Below are 24,527 nucleotides of genomic sequence, written 5' to 3' on the forward strand. Positions count from 1 at the left end.
GCCTCTTTGCCGCGACGCACTTTGAGGATAGTTGGTAAAAGTTTATGGTCGTATGTATGTACGCCTATATAGCGTGACACTATTTCGCGGTTCGCACTGTCACGTGAGAGAAGTATGTACGTACGCCTTTATACTCCGATGCATATTGGGGACTAAATGAAAATATCACTTATACGCCTTCAGTACGGCTTTTTGGAACGACATAAAATTATGACTGTCTGTTATACGCCAAATGATTTTTTAATTATTTAATTAACTAATTGTTATGATAAAATTATGAAAAAAATTGTGCTTACGTATTGTTACAAGACGAATACGATGCCGTTAAAAACGAAAAATGGCATTTTTGCGTATACGCCCCTTTGGCCTGAAGCCCTCGATATGGTTTCAAAATTTGCTTTATTTATACAGATTTATAATACACGACACTTTAGGTACATGTACTTTACTCTTTGCATATAATTATTTCGCGTATAAAAAAACACAAATTGGCTCAGTATCAGTACACCGGACCCCATTGGCATAAAGCAACTTACATGATTTTCCTTGTTTATAGAAATTTCCCACGCGATTTTTTTGTAGAAATAGTCAAAATTAAATGATACATTTTAGAATCCTGAACTTAAAGATCCGTCCTGGGAATTATTCTTTAATTCTCCCAAAAAATATGCTGAAAGTAGAATAGAAGAAACGACTCTTCTCAATCAGCACAAAAAGTCGGTCAAGCCATTTCCGTCAGTAGAAAAAAGCAGCAAATTTAAAACAATGTAGGCGCGAAGAGATATCGTTCTATATAAAATTTGAAATTCGCACCATTTTTTCCTGACAAAGTTGTTTGACAGACTATAATCATAGCCGTAACAGAGCTATAACCACGAAAATCGAAGTTCGTCAACTGCGGGAATTTTCTCTGTAACCCTAATTACGTCTTAGTAAACAAAAAAGATCCCGCAATTTACGAATTTCGGTTTTCGCGGTAGGCCCCCAGACTACCGCACCGGACCTTGGCCCTGGGTGCGATCAAAATTTCTATTTGTTTTTGGAACGATCCCCCTGAAAGGCGCGAAAACGAGGTGTCAACTGTCAAAAATCAACAATCTTCGCCTAGTTCGCTTCAGAATAAAGTGTAAATTCAGCATTGTTATGAAATAAATAATCTGCTTAGAATACTATATGCACTCTGTTCGTTAGGAAATAGTGTGTTTCAGCAATTATGAGTGATTTTAGTAACCCATTTTATTCATATATAAATTAGTTGCATGATTACTACAGTGTTTACTATTACAATGGCTGAACTAAATGACGAAACGATTGCCTCTGTGCTTCAAGACAAGGAAAATTTTGATAGTTTATTAGATAAATCTTCATCATCTTCAAGTTCCTTTGATACTTTATTAGAGAAATCTCCTCGGAAGTCTGGTAATCGGAAGAATAACCCCACTTTGGACGATGGTTCGAGTAGTGACGATGGGGCTGTGAAAAGCGTCAGAAAACGAGTCAAGCGCTTTTCCGACAGCGACAGTGACAGTGAAGTGGAGGCAGATAAAGAAAATATACAATCAAATTTGACACCAACTAAGAAAGCAACTAAACCACATATTCCTTTAGAAGGTGAAGATGATATGTTTCCGCGAAAATCGAGATTGGTTGCTAAAGACTCTAGTGATGAAGATATCACGTCCTCTAAGAATGAAGGTATAAATGTCAAAAGTAAGAAGGGAGATAAAGAAAATACAAAAAATAGGTCTACATCACCAAAGAAAGTTAGTAAATCCAATGGTTCATCAGACAGTGAAAATGATATATTTCCGCGCAAACCTAGATTAGTTTCTAGTGACTCCAGTGATGACAATCTCACTATTAAGAATGAGAGCACCGGAAAAAGTAAAAAATCACCCAGGAAGGTTAGTAAATCAAACAACTTGTCAGATAGGGAAGATGATATATTGCCAAGGAAGTCCAGATTGGTCCCTAATGCTGACTCTAGTGATGATAACTCTAGGAGTTCCAGGAAAAGTAACAATATCAGTAAAATGAAATCACCTGGAAAAACTTGTGAACCTAATATCTCATCAGGTAGTGAGGATGATAAAATTCCACGGAAGTCTAGACTGATTACAAATGAGGACTCTAGTGATGATAACATCTCATCAAAGAATGAGAGTGCCAGGATCAGTGACAAAAGAAGTAAACTGCACAATAAGTTTAAAGGGTTGCTCAATTCTCGGTCCAAAGGGCCAGAGTCTCAGCATAAAAGCCCTTCTAAATCAGAGGAGAATGATGGCAGTAATTCCGATGACTCGGGTTCTGGGATAGAATCCATCAAGCAGGTAAATATACACATGTAAAAAACAAATGGTGAACTTAATGATAAAAGGCATTCTCTACCAGGCAACAATTGGGTCAAACAGAGAGATTTGTGTATGTTGGTGCAGGAGAAGTTAATAACAAATAATAAGGAAAAATTAAAACTTGAAGTTAAAAAATATTAAAAATATATACAGAGTTACATACACTACTTATATTATGTATATAAGTTAAACTAATATATATAATTATGTACATACATATGGTGGTGAACCTTTTTTAAGTTGTTCTGCTAGAAGATGCTTGCAAAGTAGTAATTTGAGCTTGGGGCTTGTCCCTAATTTTCATGAATGTTCTCAATTTTCAACAAATTATTTTGATTTGGCAAATTATAGCTTAAAAATTCAATTAAACAGGAGAGGCTTGTTGGTGTTTCTAAAATCCTAACATAACCGGCCTATATTAAGGGGAATAGTATCACTACACCTTATAAAACAAAGTCCCCCGCTGCATCTGTCTGTATGTATGTATGTTCGTGATAAACTCAAGAGCTACTGAACAAATTTTCATGTGGTTTTCACCTATCAGTAGAGTGATACTTGAGGAAGGTTTAGATGTATATGTTAAATTTTTGTGTAATCCGGGTCTTTAGTCCCTCCCCCAGTAGTAGTTTTGCTGGGCACTTTCCACAAATCAACATCAACAACAACATTATGCCTATTTTTCGTCAAACGAGGTAGCACTACTCTAACCACCCCAGCTCCTCCACAAAATCTAGCAAAGTGTTCAGGTTGCTAACTGCCTCCTTCAGTGTGCATTGATTTCCTAGGTATTTCCTCCTCCATACTTCTACCTGTTTACAGTCTAGGAGTATATGTTTTGTTATCGCTTATTTGAAGAGCAGTTTACCCTACAACTTACTTTCTTTTTTGCAATCAGATTATTCTGGTATTTTTTGTAGACATTATAATTTATAGATGGCTTTAACTTGGCTATTAACTTTTAAATTATGAAACAGGTTGTAACTCGCTAATTTCCAGAAAATCAAGCAGAAGTCTATGCTCTTAAAGTCCGGAATTTGTGATCCTGACACCTCATCGGATGAAGAGAGCAGACAAGTCCAGAAACAAAGGAAAAAAAAGCCAAGCCAAAAGTCTACTATCATGATATCCCCACAAGAAAAGCCAAAACCAGCCAGGGTAAGTTGTTTGACATTTTTGTTATATCAAAAACAACTCTGTGCAAAACAATAGGGATGTTTCCTGTATTTAAAATTTATTATTTCACACCATGCACAAAATAAAGCAGCAGGAAAATATTAGAAAAACCTTGACTGCAGTTATTTTAAGACACAATTTGATTTGACTAAGCAGTCAACTACCCTATTGAAGGTTTTGTTTATTTAAAGTTATTAATTATTACAATTTATTTAATCCTTTGAAAAACACACCCAATATAAAAGTTCCCAATTACCTATAACACAAACATTTTTGGTATAACTTTAAATACAACTTGGCATTGTAAACTGCACAAAGCACAACGCCACAAGCAGCAAAGCTGTATGCACAAAGTTTCATATTAATAAACACTAACCATTCGCATCTGTGGTCTTTGGCGGTTAAAAGGCAATAAAAAGTAGAGTTAGACCAAGCTAATTTGGTTGCAATTTTGATAGCAGACTGTGCAAGTGTTAAGCTTTCTACATGATAAAATTTCGCGAAATTGCTTCTATGGTTTGGCTTTTAAAGGTGACATACAGACAAGATTATTTTAGCAATAAATTACCAAATAATTAATCGTTTAAGATGTCAGCCAAGCAAGCAATGGAGAACATGCAAAAGATAAAGAGTGAATCAAACCGGATGCTAAGAGAAAAAGAAGTGTCTCTCCCGTACCACAGACCTAAAGCATTATCGCTGAAAGACATAATGAATAGGAGGAGGCCTGCTTTGTCAGCTGATGGTAAAGCATTGCCTGTGAAGATGAACAGTGAGCAGTTGAAGCAATATGTGTAAGTAAATATAATATATGTAAAAAATCTCGACAAGTTCTCTGTTTTTCATGTACTAGACTAGGGGCACTGGGAAAAACTAGGACTGGGGAAAAATAACTCCTCCAGTTTGTACAAAAATATACTTCACGAGCTTTACTTAATATTAGTTTTATTGTATTTTAATTTTGCTTTTATTTTAATGTATATAGTATGCCATTGTGTCGTCATGTGTTTGTCTCATTGTGTTATGGGCTAGAAGCCTGAAATAAATGATATTTTTTAATTTTTGACTGCCTTCTTCCATTACTGAAAGGCTAATAATGTATCAAGTATCAGATAAGCATAAAGTAGTAAGTCAGATTAGCAGAGTGATATGATAGCAATAAAATAAAATTAACCCATTGTTTTGTTGCAGTAAATTATTGGAACAACGAAATAAAGAAATGATGGAACTATGTAAGAGTGAATCTGAAGAAGAGGAAGAAACTAATGAAACTCCAACAGAAGATAATAAAGAATCGGATCCTCAAGTAAGTGCTCATGATGGTAAAGTAGTAACTGATGAAAATATTGTACCCCACAAGGATGACAAGCCAGAAGAAAATGTTGGAGAAAATTCTGTGAATGAAACTGTAGAAACTGAAGAAAATGACCTGCCAGAATTGACAGTAGAAATTGTCCAAAATGGACCAGATTTCTCAAATGCTAATATTGTTAATAAAGATTTGTCCAATACTGATGTTGCTGATAAAGATATGCCAAATACTGATGCTGGTAGTAAAAACATGTCCAATAATGATATACCTGAACAAAATGATGATGTTGAAATGAAGGATGCTTCCGAAGAAAACATTGCAGAGTCTGAAGCTAATGCCAAACTGGCAACTGCAATAGAAAGTCAGTTGATGGAATTACGGTACGAAACAGAAAAAATGCAGAATACGGAAGATACGGCACAAGATTTGGAAAAAAAATCAGCAAATGGAGCTGAAAATGCAAATACTTCGAGTGATAGTAATAAGGAAAATGACGTAGAAATAGAGACAAATGCAGCCGCCAACGAAAATGTTAAAGACAATTCACATGCTGGCGACTTTGATGACGATTTCGATGACGTTGATATCAATATGGAAGACTTGGAAAGGATTATTGATACTGCAAAAGGTTAGAGTTGTTGATTTTTAAATGTTGAAATCTTTAAAATGTATCAATTGTAATTTGTTATAATAAAACTGATTAATATTTCAGATAATGCTACTGCAGTAGATTCTCCAATGCTGATTAGAGATCCTTATAATTTAAATAAGAAACCAAAACTCACAGGAGCTCCAGGGATGGTGATTGATTTAGATGGCAGCAATCCCGTAGTGCCAAGAAAACTAACTGGTGTAGAACTATTAAAAGAGAGATTTACATACTTTTCAAAATTAAAAACACCTGAAGAAAAGGAAAGAGAAAGGGAATTAACGTAAGTAATAAACCGATCTCTGTATACTTATCTTAATCTCAATCAAATACCATTACATTACACAAGTTATTTCTGTTCAGGATTAAACCAGGAATGCAACATTTAAAACTAAAGCAAGAATTAGAAGAAAAAATATCTGAACAGAGATCTCTCGAATGGGCAAAGAGGTTGGAAGAGGAAAAACAACAGCATGAAGAAATTAATGCTCTCAGGGGAGATGACTCCGATGGTGATGATTTGGAGAAGATTGAGGCGAAATTGGAAGAAAAAGAAGATCCAGTAAAAGAGTCTTCATCGGATTCTGAAGAAGAAGAGGAGTTGGAAGAAGATGATTGTGATATGAAAGATAAACCAAGAAAAAATAATGCTATGATTGATGATGAAGCTGAAGTTTCCGACGATGAGAACGTAGACGGACCTGATGAACAAGCTAAGGAAGGTGAAGGTAATGTTGATGATACAGAGGGTCCAGATAATGAAGACGAGGATGAAGAAAGTGAAGAATCTAGTGACGAATCTTCAGATGAAGAAGAAAATCAATCAAAGCCAAAAACAGGAAGAATTTTGAAAGCGTTTGAAGATTCTGATGATGAAAGCGCTATCAATAACGAAAATCCCGTTAGTGCTGTTGCTAGCAGTGAAGTCAATCATGTTCCTATAGATAGTCAAATTGTTAAAGATTCCCAAGGTAAATATGTACGTGATATGAATGTTTTTATTGTTTTTAGTGTTAACAGTACAAGTTAAATAAATATTCGTTTCTGTTACAGATGATATAATACCACTAGCCCAAACAAACCAGTCCCTCTCTGAAGACTTATTTGGTAGCCAGACAAGTTGTAATCCAAGTAGTAAAAGCGAAGATATAAAGCAACATTCTGATGAAGACTGTGCTGACATGACCACTCAAACCTTCTCTATTTTGAACACTAATACACAAGACCTAACTACTACTGACAACGTTTTACGTGGTCCCACCAACATTGATGTTATTTGTGAAACACAACCTGTAGATGAGGTAAGTTCCGTTTAAAAAAAACGAGTTAGTGGTATACATTGTTCACCCTTCATCATAAGCTAACCTAAACCTCTTTTTTTATTGAATTCACAGCCAAGTTTAGATGACGTCGTCGGCATGTGTTCTGGAAAATTCACTCAGACGCAAAATGTAATTCCCGCCGAATCCCAACTTACTGAATCGCAATGCACTATCGGCGAAGACATCCTTGAACTGTGCACTGGCAAATTCTATGACAACCAATTTGTATCCCAAGCAGATGAACCAAAAAAAGATGCAAAAACGAATATTGAGAAAGGACCTATTAAAAAACAAGAAGAAATAGATCTGCTTGATTCGATTCTTCAAGAAATGGATGTGCCAGTAGAAGATTCAAATAGAAAGAAAATAATATTTGATAACGCCACTGAAAATGAAGCCGTGTCTTTTGACGCCGTAAATCATATGAGAAAGAAGTTCACCATTGACAGTGATGATGAAAGTAATGCAGATGCAGAGAAACCAGCTAAAAAAAAGAAATTGAAGAAAAGGAAACTTGAGAAGCGGGCTCTTCAAATATCAGGTAAAGTAAAGTATAATTGCGCTAGTTGCTAGCGTCAATCACGTTGGCATATGTTAAGGGGCCCACTGATTACCAGTCATCCGGACGATTTCGGTCTGCACAGGATAGCCATTGGCTCTGAAATAAAATACTTACCATCTGCGCTATTCTTGGTGGCATATCGGAGAACTAGTTAGTAAGTGACTGGAATTACCTACATCACTGTTTACGCCAACTCAGTATGGATAATTGTCATAAAGGCAGTGACAATGCATACATATCCCATAAGAACGTATTGCTTAAAGTAGCACATGGCATGAAACTTAGCGTGGTCGAACTTTCATTAGTCTAAAAGTGTTTGTTATTTTATTGTTATAGATGATGAAGATGAAGAGGAACTCCTGCAATCTGATGAAGGTGAAGATGACATGTCAGAATTTGATGAAGATAATGGCGTGGAGAGAATAGTTGAATACGATTCCGAAGAGAATGAGGCAAGTGTGGCAATTAACAATTTTATTTATTAGACTTTACATTCAGTAAATTCAGATTTCACACCAAGTTGTTATTGGGCCCATCATAAAAAATACGCAGTGACATGTCTTAAATACAGTGTGCTCCGTGTATATACACGCATACCTATGCAAAGGGATGCTGTTTGTTTAAGTATCGCGTTCTAAGCGCATTTTTTCTGCGTAAACTCTATTGCATAGTGATGTACGCTCCACCGATACTTTTACTGCAGTACCAAAGTCCAATCTGAGATTTTCAGTTCATAAAGGTGATACTGATCATGTCATTAAAATAAAAACATCAATAACAGGTAGAAGTGAAGCCTCTAAAACAAAAGAAGAGTCGCAAGATGGCGGAATTCTTCGAGAACGAGGCAGAGCTGACATCTGAAGATGAATGGGTGGGGTCAGGGGACGAGGATGAGAGAGGCCTGGACAGGATGGAGCGTGAGGAGGGCGACGACGACACGTTCCACCAGGGCCAGCTGCAGCGTGAGCTGGGGCAGATACACATGTGAGTAGTGACCTAGTCTCGATGAGAACGAGGCCGAGCTGACGTCTGAAGATGAATGGGTGGGGTCAGGGGACGAGGATGAGAGAGGCCTGGACAGGATGGAGCGTGAGGAGGGCGACGACGACACGTTCCACCAGGGCCAGTTGCAGCGTGAGCTGGGGCAGATACACATGTGAGTAGTGACCTAGTCTCGATGAGAACGAGGCAGAGGTGATCACTGCCAGTGGATGTCATTCCAGATCTAGAGCAGAGCCCAACTGGGGTAGTTCCTCCACCTTACAGAAAACCGCAGCCAAATAACACTAGACCCTACTCATAGTGTTGTGTTCCTGCATGCCGGTGAGTAAGGTTGCCAGAGCTTAACGAGTGGGGGGGGGCGGATTTAGGGTCGACAACGCGCATGTAACACCTCTGGAGTTGCAGGCGTACATAGGCTACGGAGACTGCTTACCATCAGGCGGGCCGTATGCTTGTTTGCCACCGACGTATTATAAAAAAAAAGTTATGGTACCATCACGTTGTATGGCTACAAGAAAGGTAATAAAAGATGTCAACCCCATTTATTTTAGTCTCGTCAGATTCGGTTTGACGAGTAACAGGACCACGGGTAGAGGACTGCGCTAAATACGAGTAAAGTCTGGTTTTTTGACCCTAAAACGTGACGGAGTGTAGCTTTTTGTATGGATGATTTATAGTTTTCAATTTTTCTCAAGTTAAATAAAATCTACATCTATAAAGACATGCATTTATTTATTTAATAGAAGCCACAGATATAAGTGTAAAAGATTGGTCAGAAACAAGACAATGAAAACAATTTTGACCCAGTTAGTGATAAGTTATTTTAGCTCATGTTAACCTCGTTGTTTCAGGCGTGATGTTCTGGACCAAGACAAACGCGAAGTGCGACTGATTCAAGAGCTGCTGTTCGAAGACGGTGATCTGGGTGATGGTGGACGGCAGCGGAAATTCCGGTGGAAGAATCTAGGTATTTCTTAGTTTGTAGTTTTTCAATGAAGGGATTTAATAGAAAAATCTCTTCCTGAACTGGCGGACTTGAGAAACAAGTCCTCTGTGACTGTGTGGTTCGTGGATGTGTGGTACTGAAGAAGCGACTGTTGCTACTATGGTGAACATTTCCATCTTTTCCATTCATCTTCATTGTTATACACGCTTATATATACAGGGTTGTTTTTGAGCAGTTAGCCATACGCTAATATAAGTTACGAAACGTCCCCAAAAAAAAATTTGTGAAATCAAAATATACATTTTTTTTGGTAGACATTTTTGAAATTAGAATATTTAACGCGTGTTTGGTCACCCTAAAGTACGCACTCTGAGGCAAGGCAGGGGGGGATTGCACACTGCGTCCGATTCAGACGTCGCTCCGAAGTTTGAGCGAGACAACGCTATGCGCGTACTAAGCGACGTCCCGTTCGCACGTCGGAGCTCTAATATATCCAGTTGTGTTATTATGTCGGACCCTTTTATTAGGGCAAGCACGAAGCGCGAAGTACATACTTCTATTGTTTATTGATCAGTGTAGTCCACCAAGTATTGCCATAGGCGCCCTATACTACATTTACCTCATATCCTACAGTCAATTGTAAAAATATGGAATATATGTCCCATAGTTCTTAATTCGCCGACATAAGAGCTATGGGACATATTTCTGAGCAATTTGTCATTCAATCTAAAATACCACATCTTTGCGCGTGTTTGTACTCGTACAAATACAAATACAAATACAAATCCTCTTTATTGCACAACCTCTGAAAATAATGTACATGGAAACACATAAAAAACATGAAGATAGAGGTAAACAACAGGCGGCCTTATCGCTACAGAGCGATCTCTTCCAGACAACCTTTAGGTAGTGGAGAACTGAACTCGTATTTGTTTGTCTAACTACATTATGATATTTCAGACGGCGATGATGAGCCTGGTAGCGTGCCCGAGTTGTTTGCTGAAAGTCAGGAGCAGGAATTCGAGTCAGAAGAGCAGTGGAGAAAGCAGAGGCATGAGCGAGAAGTCTTCCTTAGGAACTTGGTGTGTTTTTTATACAAATAGAAATTAATTTTTAACAAGTAGAAACGTCTGCGTACGATGCTATTAAGCTTAGAATAAATTTAAAAGTGGAAAAATGACTGTCTTGGGTGAGACTTGAACTCCAGATCCAGAGGCCGTAAGTTCAAGTCTCACCCAAGACAGTAATTTTTCCATTTTTTTTATTCTAAGAAATAGAAATATTTTTATTTGCCATAATTTTGGTACATAAATTAGACGGTAACATGCATTTTATACCGAATATCACTCGCCGAGAGTGTAGGACGCATGCAAATTTTACTTACAATCTGGCGTAAAAAAAAAACTTATGACGGGCGTAGGCAGGTACACGCGGGGCCTGGAGCTCAAATTTTGTATGCCCCTCTGCGGCCTCTGGGCAGAGCCCCCCCCCCTCCCCTTTCGTACTTTTAATGCTCACTTTATTTAATAATTGTTGTAATTATTTTAAATTTTCATTTATTAATTGTTGCTATCTGGATTATGATGTTATTTTTAGTCATTATTAGAATTTATTTTTGACAATCACAATATAGATTCATATAAATTGACATGAATGTAATTTGTAATGCAATCGTATGTTGTGTAATAAATAAATCTAAATCTAAATCTTAAAAAATAATGATGGATTACATGTGCCCAAACTAGGATTCCCTGTGTTTCAGGCGAGAAATATGGCAAACATTGTTCATGAAAATTAATTTCTATTTACAAAATACAGTGCTCCAGGCTGGAATCGAACGAATGGCTTCTACTTGAAATAAAAACATATTAAAATATTTTCTCAAAATAATTTAATAATATAATAATTCAGCCTATATACGTCCCACTGCTGGGAACAGGCCTCCTCTCATGTGCGAGAGGGCTCGGGCTATAGTCCCCACGCTAGCCCAATGCGGATTGGGGACTTCACATACACCTTTGAATTTCTTCGCAGATGTATGCAGGTTTCCTCACGATGTTTTCCTTCACCGAAAAGCTAGTGGTAAATATCAAATAATATTTCGTACATAAGTTTCGAAAAACTCATTGGTACGAGCCAGGATTTGAACCCGCGACCTCCGGATTGAAAGTCGGACGTCATATCCACTCGGTTACCACCGCTATCAAAATAATTTAATTTCTTCTAAATCTTTTAATAGTATTAGTAGATTCTCTGTGTTTTCGTACGTTATATTTTGAAGGGCTTTTCAATCAATACCAAAACACTTATTTGGACAATGAACATGATTGCGCAGATTGCGCAATAGTTTACTTGTATATTTCACTATTGCAGAAAGAGAAAGAAACAGAAGAGCACAACATCAGCGTAGACCGAAGCACCATAATCAAGGCGAACCTCTGCTCCCGCACCATGTCCAGTTTGCTGATGGAGGCCCACGGGACCAGTGCGAAGGTCGAAGAGACTGTGGTGGTGGAGAAGAAGGTTGTCAGGGAAGAACCGGCTCGAACCTTGCCGTTGCCCGTGTTTCAGGTATGGAAGAGATACAATAAACAGAACGGTACATTACGATACAAGTGAGCAAAGTAGGGAATTCGCAACGAGTGGCGATAAATAAAACAAAACTGAAGGGACTTTTAAATCGACAAAAGTTGCGAATTTCCTACTTTCCGCACTAGTATCGTAATGTACTATTGCATATGGTGAACTAAAGATGAAATAAATGTTTACAGAACCAAAAATGTAACTTAGGGAAAATAGAAGGCACATAAATATATATTTTAAAATAAATAATGAATAAATGTCATACATTATGACACAAATTGACTAAGCCCCACAGTAAGCTCAAGAAGGCTTATGTTGTGGGTACTCAGACAACGATATATATATATAATATACAAATACTTAAATACATAGAAAACACTCATGACTCAGGAACAAATATCTGTGTTCATCACACAAATAAATGCCCTTACCGGGATTCGAACCTGGGACCATAGGCTTCATAGTTAGGGTCACTATCCACTAGGCCAGACCGTTCATCAAAAAAGTTTCATAACATTAAAATATACACCTGTCATATCAGACAGTTTTATCACCGAATAAGTAATAGTACTATCGTACAGAAAATAAACTTCCTACAAAACCGAAGTTTGACAGCAATTCAGGGACGAATCATGCTATCCCTTTCTAATGTATGGCAATATCCCTATCGGCTATTTAGGGTTATCAAAATTCAAGTCATTATCTTATCTCTGGTTGTGCACGTAAAGGGACGTCAAGTTGTGCCAACCCTAATAATTGCTCGGAGCAATGCTGAGCCGAACGGAGCTGAGAATGCCCGAATGCTGCAGTTTCTTCCCCCTGGTTTTATTAATTACTATACTGCCTGTGACTTAGGCGTAGAAGCCGTTATTTATTCATTGAATCATTGCTTTGTGTGTAGAAAAAGATCTTATGATTATTATGTTACGAGTATGTTTCAACACAACCCTGTAAGGGCACTGCAATAAACTTAGAAACTAATCAACTACTTAACCTAATAACACTATTTAATATACATGTAGTGGCCGGCCGTAAGGGTGGCAGAGAGGTCGACACGAATAAATATTAAACATTACCTCCGGAGTCTAAATATTCACTTACAGAGTAGAATACTTTGTCTACGAGGAATGCCTTTGAACTTTTTAGGAATTTGTTATCATTTAGCTCATTTTATATGTGATTGGGTAGTTTATTGTAAATTCTAATTGACATTGGGTAGGGATAATTTTTATGAATAACGAATTCAGACGTGGTTTGGATCAAATTATTTTTGAAACGGGATTATTCTGTCCCTCCTCTTTTCTTTGAACCCCTATTTAATCCCTTTAGTAGATGGTCTCCTGAATAAACAGGTTACTGTTATAGATCTAGTTTATTTAAATTATTAGGTAAAACAGTTCCAAAACCTTTTTTGATGTTATTGAGGAATAAAAATCTATACGGGCATGCTGCTAGTGCTAAGAGACAGGGATGATACTATTCTTGATCGTTTTTCGATGCCCGGGAAAATACAATACCGGCCAATAATATATCACCTCCATGTTTTTTCGGTGTAACTTTTTTTATGAGTGATTCCATTTCACTACTTTAAGTAGTCTTTGTACGAGCGATGAGAAAAATGGGTCTCATGTAATAATTTTTTTAAAGAGATTTTTTATTGTAATGTATGGTCAACTTAATTTTTTTATAATAAGCTTTTTAGTAATCTCCAAGTCTCCTATTGTAATTCACAGTATTTCATTGAATTATTCATCATATATTTGTATAAAATGACTATTAAAATATGCAATCTACAAGGAACCTATATTGTCTACTCTATACAAGTTCGTACAAAAACACACCTTTGAGATATATTAATGGTCGGTGTGCATTGGCTACTTGCTACTTCACTCTTCACTACCACTACGTGGCTGGTGTCCTCGCGTGCCCGCGATGTGCTCGAAGATCGGCTACGTCAGGCATCTGCGGGCGCATTAGCGCCGTGCTAACTAGGAGTCGGAAGTGGTCGCCATGGTCAAAATGGGCTGGAAGGATCATTTTTTTTTTCACTTGCCACTTGACCTTAAAAGGCAAATAAAAATAAACACTAAGAAATGTATAAATAGGCCCAATTTGACGGCTAGACACAATTATCTGTATGCCACATCTACCCGTATTTACCTTATGTTGATTTGGAAATGTTTTTAATTTATATGTATAAGCATAGCTTCAAGTGTTGTTTTAACGTATTTTGCTGTTTACTTGAAATATTTCAGCAAAACTACCACGGTTCCCTACTAACGCGAGGCCGCGGCGCGCTAGCGAGGCTGGCGGCGCTGGCCATGCCGCTGGCCGGCGAGGCCGACGACCAACCCAAGCCGACCGGCCCCAGTAGCAAGCGGAACTTCGTGTTCGCTGCCGTCACTCCACCTGCTAAGGAGGCTAAGGTAAGCTACTCCCGGATGTTGAGGTCAGGCCGCGAGGCCTACGACCAGTCCAAGCCCGCTGGCCCCAGCAGGCCTAGATGTACTACCCGTCTTTTTCTAACTGTATTAATTAAAGATTGAAGGCTCTATCTCTCGGTGAGGAGGAGGAGGCTTATTAATAGGTAAGTCACCACGGGTGTTGACGCGAAGCCGCAGGCCGGTTCGGCTGACGAGGGGGCTCCAGCAAGTTCAGCTTGCATCTTCATGTTTGCTGCCCGACAAGGAAGCTAAACTAGAAAGGTTAAAGTTGTGATACAAACAAGAAAAAAGTATTCACTTCTGTTCCTGATAGTTCCAAATACTGGTTTGTGACTTTAAATTTAGTTTTGGGCTGTATCAAAATTAAAGCCTAAATCTATGTATGAACCAAATTTGTCTTGACCATAATAACTGGCTAGACAACACCAAGACAAGTGAACAAGCTACATTCGCGCATAGGCGTCTGCACTCGATCTCGACAACTTCCCTTGAAATATGTACTTATTCTGGCCATTTACTGATGAAGGTCTATAATATATATCGGACTCACTCTCTCTTTGCAAGTGGAATCGCGCTCCATATACTTGTGTAGTACCCCCACTCTTTATGAATAAATAACAATTTTGAATGATTCACGGTTAGTAGACTCGAATCGTAATCTTAATATAGGGAGCTCAAAAACAATATAAAAGACTCACGGTTTATATCCCAGTCGATTTAAATAAATAAATATTATAGGGACATTTTTACACAAATTGAAATCCCACGGTAAGCTCGAGAAGGCTTGTCTTGTGGGTACTTAGACAACGATATATATAATATACAAATACTTAAAAGAAAACATCCATGACTCAGGAACAAATATCTGTGCTCATCACACAAATAAATGCCCTTACCGGGATTCGAACCCAGGACCATGGTCTTCATATGCAGGGTCACTACCCATTAGGCCAGACCGGTCGTCAAACTGGTTCTTAATTATAATAATACTCTGCAAAACAAATGTATGACGCGGGTCATTTTTATCACTCATTTTCAACAATAAAATGCCTAGAACTAAACATAACATATTTGCATTGTTTAAATTTTAATAAAAAAATAAGTTGATTTACAATTTTTTTTTTCTTTAGGCGCCGAAACGTAAAGCTGACAACGTGAACATTGGAACACCGAGGCTGATCAAGAAATTCAAGACTGACGAAAAGAAATTTCCTAAAGCTAGTTTATTAGACCACTTGAAGGCACTTTAATTCCTATACAATATACCTCTTATTGTTACATTTAGGGCTCACTTAGACACGGGAACTCGCATGCGAGTTTCATTACGTTTATTACGCGGTTTTTTTTATACTACGTGGTGGTAAACAAGCATACGGCCCGCCTGATGGTAAGCAGTCTCCGTAGCCTATCATCATCATATCAGCCTTTTATCGCCCACTGCTGAGCATACGCCTCTCTTCCAGTACACCACTTATACCGGACCTGAGCCAATCTCATCCAGAAGGGACCCGCATTCTTCTGAATGTCGTTTACCCAACGAGCCAACAGACGCCAGGCACAACTTTCGTCTGAAAGCCTATGTACGTCTGCAACTCCTGAGGAGTTACATGCGCGTTGCCGACCCTAACATATCGCACCCTCGTTGATATTTGAATTGAATGTACCCTCAATAGTCTGCAATATAACTGAACTCCCATTCATGTTTTCTCGCCGTCTAATTGAGCCCTTAAGAGTCCCCGGCAAGCTCGACAAATTTCACCTTTCCATACAGTCACGTCAGCAATAAAGTCGTGTGTACATATTTTTGGCACTTTTTTCGTATCGATATTTTCAGAAATGACCGTACAAACGGAGTTTATTTATATTATAGGACATAATTACAGAAATTGACTAAGTCCCACAGTAAGCTCATAAGGCATGTGTTGTGGGTACTTATACAACGATATATATTTATAAATATTTAAATACATAGAAAACACCCATGCCTCATGAACAAATATCCGTGTTCATCACACGAATAAATGCCCTTACCAGGATTTGAACCCGGAATCGGCTTCATAGGCAGGGTCACTACCCACTAGGGCAGATAGGTCGTCAAAACTACGTGTGGTTTTAAAACTACGTATCAGATTGTAATGGAACTTTGCACATACAATGGCATGAGGTATATCTGGCTGAAACTAGTCTATATGTTCCACCTTATAAAACAAACTAACTAAAGCAAAAACAAGTTTTGTATGAAAATCTTAAATTCGCTGTATTTTTTTAACTATGGTATCTGAGGCTACATAAACTAAATACCGCCTTAACTTATTGTAAGTACAAAGTTTCAGAGCATTCTAGCTAGTCATTTTAAAATGAGAACGTAACTAAGTTTGTATGGAGAACCGAGCTTGCTGGGGACCTTTGGGTACGTTTTGTAAATTGCTGGAAGTTATAGAAATTTGTCTAAAACGTATCACGGCAGTTTTGACCCTTGTCGAATAGAAACAATATGAGCAAGTTATTCTGAATGTGGTTCCAGTAAAGGGTTACAAATTTACACATATTAGGTTTGTAATTTATTATTGCTGGCTTTTTAGTTACTCCATGTCATTTTATCATTTATATGGCCTAACTAGAAAACCTATTCTTTAACCCTTTCACGCTAAGAACGCCGTAAGTCGGGAGTAGTGGCCACGCCAATAATGCTTGTAAGCGTTATGACGTACTCTGGCATTGTATACTTGTATATGACGCTTGGTGTTATATGCGTGTCAGTGAATTTTTTAAGTGAAGTATGGCGTTCTAACTGTTCTAAGGTTCTAAGTAAGACTGAAGGGCTAGTGCAAAGGGTCGCTAACTGCTGGTGCAGACGCAGTTTCCTAAATTGCGAAACTTTCCAACTTTCTACTTTTTGGAAACTTTCTGTTATACAGGTGGTAAAAATTAATGGGCCCTGGAGGAAAAACCTTAAAATCTTAAGTTTGGATATTTTACTTAAAGGAAACATTCTTTTATACTTTTTTAAAGTAACAAAACTACATTTAAAAAATTCGCCTGTCTCGTCCGGGAGCGGAATCGAAAAATTAGTACCTACACAAGAATATTTTTAGACATGCGAATTGTAAAAAATCATTGATTGCAGTTTAGATTCTTTTTAAAAATAAAATAATCTGTTCTTTAAGTAAACTGAGCTAACGAAAGGTTTTAAGGTACTTTCCCTCCAGAGTTCATATTTTTGTCCACTCTGTATATTCCTTTCTAAAGTAATATTTGTCGACTACTTGTGCTATCTCTTCTGCTATTTAAAATATGACTAGATATTTTTAATTTGTATTTATGACACAACTGTAAATATTTATGTAGATTTTTTTGTTTAACCCTTGACTATTTGTACAGCAAAGATTTAGTGATAATGTGTTAAAAATAAGGTAATATTTGTTTATTTGTACGAGCCGAAATTTGAAACTGCACCCGAAACTATTAGTGTAACACCTGAGAGAAGCGGAGCGTTCGGCGGAGCGTGCAGCGGAGCGTGTAGCGTGGCGTGGGCTCACGAGTGCTGCGAGCAGCGCGCAGTGAGGCCGCCGCTACACGTAGCATTAGTTGAACATGCACGCCGCGCCCCCGCCCCCGCCCCGCTGCACGCACAACGAGCGTCCACTCAGCCCTTACACTTATGGGACACCTGCACACTGCTTTACCAAAAGCTGCCTTCTCCGATACTTTCATCATATCCTTTATTACGTTACTCGCTTGCCGATACATGGATCCTTGCTATAGTTACCGAATACCGAATAAAGTTCAATATGTAACTAACGTGGATCCACGTTTCGGCATAATTTGAGGAAGTTGAAACTGTTATGAATCCAAGTTATCAGAGTGTTTTTAACCACTGGCCTGACTCAAATGGATGGAATTTCTTCCACTCATTTCTACTAACTTATCCCCTGGTAGGGACATAACATAAGGTCTACATCTTAGTAGAGATGAGATGGTATTAATTTCACCCAAACCTACAACCTGGCCCTGCCTATTCAATAAAGATCTTCCACTTATTCTTACTGGTTTGTGTCTAAGTAGTAGGCATAAATGAAATTTCTTACTTTTCATATTACTACACCTTATACAACAAAGTCCCCCGCCGCGTCTGTCTGTATGATCGCAATAAACTTAAAAACTGCTGAACGGATTTTCATGCGGTTTTCACCTATCGATAGAATGATTCTCGAGGATAGTTTAAGTGTATAATTTGCTAACTGCTAGTAGAATATAAGTTAGAGAATTTATAACTTGATGTAAGACTGTAACATAGAGATTTGTAAGAAAACTTATTCTCAATTTTTAAGAAAATACAATTTAAACTATTATACATTGATGTGTTTTACTTTCCATGGGTTTTCCTCTTTTCAAGCGTGCTAACATCGAACTCAAAGTTTAGCTTACACGTACTAGGTGCTTCATAGTTTATTATCATTTTAACAACCCGTTATAGCCATACGAATCATAACCTGAAGGATCATGTACTTCTTTGATGTAAGTACATTCATATAACCCACCAAACATATTTATTTCACTTATTTCGGAGGTTACAAGAGAGTATATAGTTTACAATACATAGTATCCTGGTAATTAAATGACATCAAAAATATTTTGAAGATTGATTTCATGAAAATATTTTATCTACCCATTTCTAAGGCAATTAAAGGCTAAGTGTGAAAAGTTTGCAGAATTGATTGTAAGATTAAAAGAAAATACTTAGAATCAGACTCTTCTCCTGTAGGAAAATTACGTAAAATAACTTTTTGCGAATGGAGCATGTTTAACAATTTTTCACTCAGTCAATCAAAGTTGGGAGGGTAAAACTGTAAAAAGGGATTTTTTGTTACTCTTTGTGTACGAAAAAAAAAAAATAGTACACAAACTAAAACGTAAAAATAAAAAAACATTCTAATAATTTGCGCGAAAACTCATGTCTACCAATATACAGAAAAGTGAGTGTTGCCCTTTAGTTGATACTACTTTTACCTTTGTTAGGGTAAATTTTAAACAAACAATTCCTAAAATATCATAGAAATACTGCTAGCAGTAATATAAATATTTCCAAGAATGCAGACTATCCAGTTTAACCAGAAAGTTCATAGTTAAAGGTTGATAGGCTAATTTAACGTCATACCTATTCAAGTATTATATTCTCTCTTTTAAAATTATGCTATAAAATGGCTAAATATAGAATGAATTATACAAATTATAGCAAGTTACTGTATTTTTATTATTTCGTATATTTTAAGTAAGGTAAACGCATAATAAAATACGGCAATACTTACGCTTTTTCCCGTCAGTGTTGGCAAATCTGTCCAGGATGCATATCCTTCCGTTTCGTCTTCTCCCTCTCTCTTTCATCTCAGTCGATTCGTTCATCTTACTTCAACCTTCAACTAGGGTAACTTTCATTATTGCCGTTTCTCTCGCGGATTGGCTGTTTGCTTTGTCTCCTTCCTACGTTCAATCTCAATGCTTTTTTGTGTGGTGTGGGGTGCGTAGCGTGGAAGAATTTCTAGTCAAATTTAGATTTTTTTATAAAAGTACACCCAAATAAAGGTTGTGCACTATTTAAACAATGGCAAATGAAACTCAAGAAATCGGGGATATCGTCAAAAAATGCAAAATTCTTCTCCTGGACATCGAAGGTACAACAACATCGATCAGCTTTGTTAAGGTAGGTCCTTTAATAATTGACCGGCCGGTGTTTTCTTGTAACGGATTTGTTTATGACTATGCAAAAAATGTTAAATTGTAATGATTCTTCTAACTACTATTTGCTTATACTAACAGGATAGGGGTGTAAATTTCTCGCGCTTCCAGATTTGCAATATGGAGGATGAAATCAAAATGGTACCCTTTTCACGGCGTTTTCATTGTGCCTCTAACTATTTATTTAACTCATCTTGATGCTAGATTTAAAGTGTAAATGAAAATACGATACTATTTTCTCGTTCCATTATTCAAGAAACAAAAGTTTTTCCGTTGTATTCGCATTATGATGCTTGCTTAGTGCATGCGAAAATGTACTTACTATACGTAGATTGATCTTTAAATTTAATATGCAATCTTACTTAGATACTTGCATTTTCTTCTCTAGCAAGTATCATTTGTTCTAATTGCTCGATCATTCAAAAACGTGGTTGCATGTGTACCGGCGTGAACAGCTGTTCGAGCAGCTGGCTGGTAAAAAAATGTGAAACAGTTAACCGTCCATTTTGAATAGACGTTGGAGCCGTAGGCCGTCCTTGTCGCACATCCGCGTGATTGCATTTATGATAGGGATGGCTGATCCATGGTTTGGGCCCATTGATATGTAGTTATGACAGGCGGGATTATCAAGGTCTTTGTACGATTGTTTCCTGATAAGTTTTTTATGACTAGTTTGATTTCACTGTCTGTATTATGTCGGCATTTACCATTTTTGAGGATGATACCTCCTGCCTGGCAGTAAGGTAGGCTGGAATTCATAAGCTTACTTAATTTTGCTAAAAACAAGGTGTTAAGGATTTAGGATAGATAGCCAGTCTTAATATTAAATGACCAAACTTCTTTAAACCCCTTGTACCATTGCTATTGCTAAAGCAATTTGAAGAAAGATCCCTAGCTATAAGTGTAGCAAGCTAGGATGAACCCCGCTCAAGAAGCTTCCAAGTCTGACATGAATCTTAGTGATTTCTGAGACATCAAATAGACCAACTTAATACCTAATATTACTTTATTTCAAAATGGTTAAACACAGAACAAACTATGGTGTCTAATGACATATTTCCAATATTTGAATCACATTTTTATCAAATATTTCAAGGTCTCCCGGAGCCACTAATTCTAATTACAAAACAAATGTCTCTTTGTGCTAATTGGGCATGTACCACGGACTATGAAAGTTGAATGAAACTTTTTAATAGTGCTTACTGCACATTAAATTGCAAAATAAAAAGATGTTGTTTGAGTGTTATCTGACATTAAGATGGGAGTGCCATTGACAATCAAATAATCTTAAAACTAAAGTAATTTATTACATCATGTATGCTTTTCTGCCTGTCTTTAAATACATACCCAAATAATTCCATATTACAATCATTCTAGTATCCAATAGCAGTAGTTTCTAACCTTTTAAACATTTTTACTCCAGTGTCTTGTTAAAATTTAATTTTTGGTACAAGTTTTTATCTCTGACTACTTTTGATCTCATAGGCAACTAATACTCATCAAGACAGCTCTGAAAACCCAATTAGGTAGCGTTGCTTTATCAGGTTGAGTTTCTATGGCCACCTCCCGTCTCCATCATCAGATTAGCTCAATGGTACTATAATATTGCATTGTCACCCGACTTACACATTTGCTAATTATCAGCTACGTCGGAAATCGGGAAGTGAGTCAAATTCAGCCCAGATATTACTTGTTTACTACAAGTATGGTTATTGAAGTAATCCTTTTAGAACTTGCAGGCAGCTTGCTGTCAGGATTTTTATAAGGGTACTCTACCTACATCTATTTTTACCAGACCATGCCCTCTGAAATATTTTTCCAATCAAATGCAGCAGCAAATTATCCTGAAAAGTTTTTCCCATATAACGTTTGATAGCAATTAAAGTAGGGGTTTAGGAATAAAACCATACCATATTAAACAAATAGGTATGTTTTCCTACAGCTGAAACAATGGTCACATTTAAAATGCTAAACTTTCATATGTGGTGCACTATAAGGTCTAAAAAAGGCCTTATGTTTAGCCTACACATTATTTCTATGTATAATTTAAAGATTCAGAAGAACATTTAAAAATAGGCAGCACATTGTGTGTATACCTGCACTATCAGGGCAGAGATAAAGTATTCCCCCTGCATAGAAATGCAGCTGACATTACTTTACAGGAGAGCCATAGTAGGAATCCTGATATGTCACAGGTCTCTAAGGGTGAATATTAATATAACAATTAAATGATTATAGGATAGTGTAAAACAATGATAAATAAAGAGACATATACTACAGTGATTTAAAATCTAGACGTCATAAATTCCATACACCCTAAGCATTAGGGAAAGATCAAATTTAAAATATAAGACCATACTTTGCAGGGCATAGTAACAATATATCTAAAGCTATCTAATTATGAACGTCGAGTTGACAAACATTTTTACAAGCCAAAGGCAAAGATGTTTGTTAACTCGACCATGCGTACGGAGATACCTCCCAACAGTCCCAACCAATCGTTAGTATGTTTTATTCGGTAAAGACGGTACGGGCCCTACTTTAGCAGGGCACGAGGCACGACGTCTACGCTGGGTGAACGAACTGTGAGTCTTGTCACAAACCGGATAGCGCGCTAGCCCGCCGGGCCGCATAGGTAGCCGAAATATGGACAAAAAGATCTCGAATATATTTACAATCCTTGGTTTTGCTATGGGACTTAATGGGCTACAGAATATTTCAAGATTGTGTTATGAATTTTCGACGTAGTTAATATAAGTTATTTTTTATTGTATACCGATGAAAATTTTGCACAGAGACGGAGCTATACTATTTACTGTCGTACATTTAGTATTACGACTTATGTTCGGTAACAATCAGAATGCTGACGGCAAAGAACACCCGAACTGGTCTCTTTAAATAGGTCTCGATTCGATCGTCCTGGTGTAGATCTGAACACGTACCAATGACAACGAATCAACCTATTATGCAAGTATCGCTATTTCCTAAGCAAAAGTTGGGTAGGCTACATCTTTCTAGGTAGATACTAGACAATTGACGATTAATAATAATAATTCAGCCTATATAAGTCCCACTGCTGGGCACAGGCCTCTCATTCGCGAGATAGCTCGGGCTATCCCACGCTAGCCCAATGCGGATTGGGGTCTTCACGCACAACTTTGAATATCTTCGCAGATGTATGCAGGTTTCCTCACGATGTTTTCCTTCATCGAAAAGCTAGTGGTAAATATCAAATGATATTTCGTATATAAGTTCCAATAAAACTCATTGGTACGAGCCAGGATTTGAGCCCGCGACCTCCGGCTTGAAAGTCGGACGTCATATCCACTCTGCCTCCACCGCTTAAAAACCAAATTATCTAAACATTCTAAATCGTTTGTGCGTTCGTTAAATTCCCAATGCCTAATATGCGCATGTGCAAATTATACGTTAGTAAAGGGAAGTGGTCCGTCTCTTAAATTTCACAAAATATGTACCTATACATATCCTCGCATTTTTTTGTCTGCATTTTTAAGAAATTGGTCAAAATCATAATACTGTTCTGTTTCTCTACAGAATAATGTATTACTAATTACGACTATAACTTTTGATTAACTAGATATTTTTTCTATTTTCTTTGAAGTCGTCTCCGTCATTTGGAGTAGAACATTTATGTAGCTACTGCTGCAGAACGTAGCCTGACCTGAGTTCATTAGATAGCGGCAATATTAAACCGGTATCTAACACGTTCGGCGCCACCCCGTTTCACTATACTTGTGCCAAAATCATCTGTTGTTTGAAGCGCTAGTGTTTCCATGGGATACCTCGCTCCCACTAGTGTCGCCTCCATCGTGCTATTTGGTTTTATTGCTTTAGGTAAATCGCATTGCTCTACGCCGGCCGAAACTCCCGAAATTATCACGACAGTCATTAGTTTCAGTGGGATTTTTTGACGCACGCTGCGGTAGTTATTTTCTATTTGAAACACGTTGTCTGAGAACTGAATCCACGGCAAATTGAAACTTGGATACCTTAACTGTACAGTTATTAAGTATTTGATACTTTACGAATTTACAAAATTTTTTTTTATTAAAACCTTTGTGTTAGTGGATCTTTTTAAGGTGATTTTGGATGAAAATAAAAATAACCCTTGCGTCAGTGGCACAAAGTATTAGAACTGGACGTCGTTAAGATTCCAGTATCTCCAGTGCAATTACTGCAAATGCTACGATGATACTGCGAGATAGGTTAATCTGCATTTTAAAACTGATAAAAAATGAGATCAGTCGGTCCCGGACTGAGCTATACATAAAAGAACTAGACATACCAACTAGTATAACTACATACTATATACTTTGCGATGTCTGGCAGGGGTGGCGGCCGGCGTATGGAGTATTGAAACGTGTTCCTATAGGTATGCAAATGAGATGATTGGGTAATAATGTTAAAAGTTTAGAGAGAATATGTC

At 37.4% G+C, this 24,527-nt stretch overlaps 1 protein-coding gene across 1 annotated transcript in view; it reads left to right on the forward strand.

Moving 5' to 3' along the window:
- The first annotated feature begins 741 nt into the window (after positions 1-741).
- LOC133528534 (claspin-like) overlaps positions 742-24,527 on the forward strand; it is a 39,376-nt gene continuing 15,590 nt past the window's right edge. The window contains exons 1-15 of the mRNA XM_061865933.1: positions 742-2,330; positions 3,348-3,506; positions 4,113-4,318; positions 4,716-5,464; positions 5,549-5,768; positions 5,849-6,456; positions 6,539-6,786; positions 6,880-7,348; positions 7,706-7,825; positions 8,155-8,353; positions 9,223-9,338; positions 10,278-10,399; positions 11,691-11,888; positions 14,156-14,326; positions 15,475-15,561. Coding sequence (XP_061721917.1) covers positions 1,260-2,330; positions 3,348-3,506; positions 4,113-4,318; positions 4,716-5,464; positions 5,549-5,768; positions 5,849-6,456; positions 6,539-6,786; positions 6,880-7,348; positions 7,706-7,825; positions 8,155-8,353; positions 9,223-9,338; positions 10,278-10,399; positions 11,691-11,888; positions 14,156-14,326; positions 15,475-15,561 — 4,743 coding nt within the window. The 5' untranslated portion in view covers positions 742-1,259. The remainder of the gene's footprint in view (positions 2,331-3,347; positions 3,507-4,112; positions 4,319-4,715; positions 5,465-5,548; positions 5,769-5,848; positions 6,457-6,538; positions 6,787-6,879; positions 7,349-7,705; positions 7,826-8,154; positions 8,354-9,222; positions 9,339-10,277; positions 10,400-11,690; positions 11,889-14,155; positions 14,327-15,474; positions 15,562-24,527) is intronic.

The sequence above is a fragment of the Cydia pomonella genome, chromosome 19, assembly GCF_033807575.1.
Source record: "Cydia pomonella isolate Wapato2018A chromosome 19, ilCydPomo1, whole genome shotgun sequence".
NCBI lineage: Eukaryota > Metazoa > Arthropoda > Insecta > Lepidoptera > Tortricidae > Cydia > Cydia pomonella.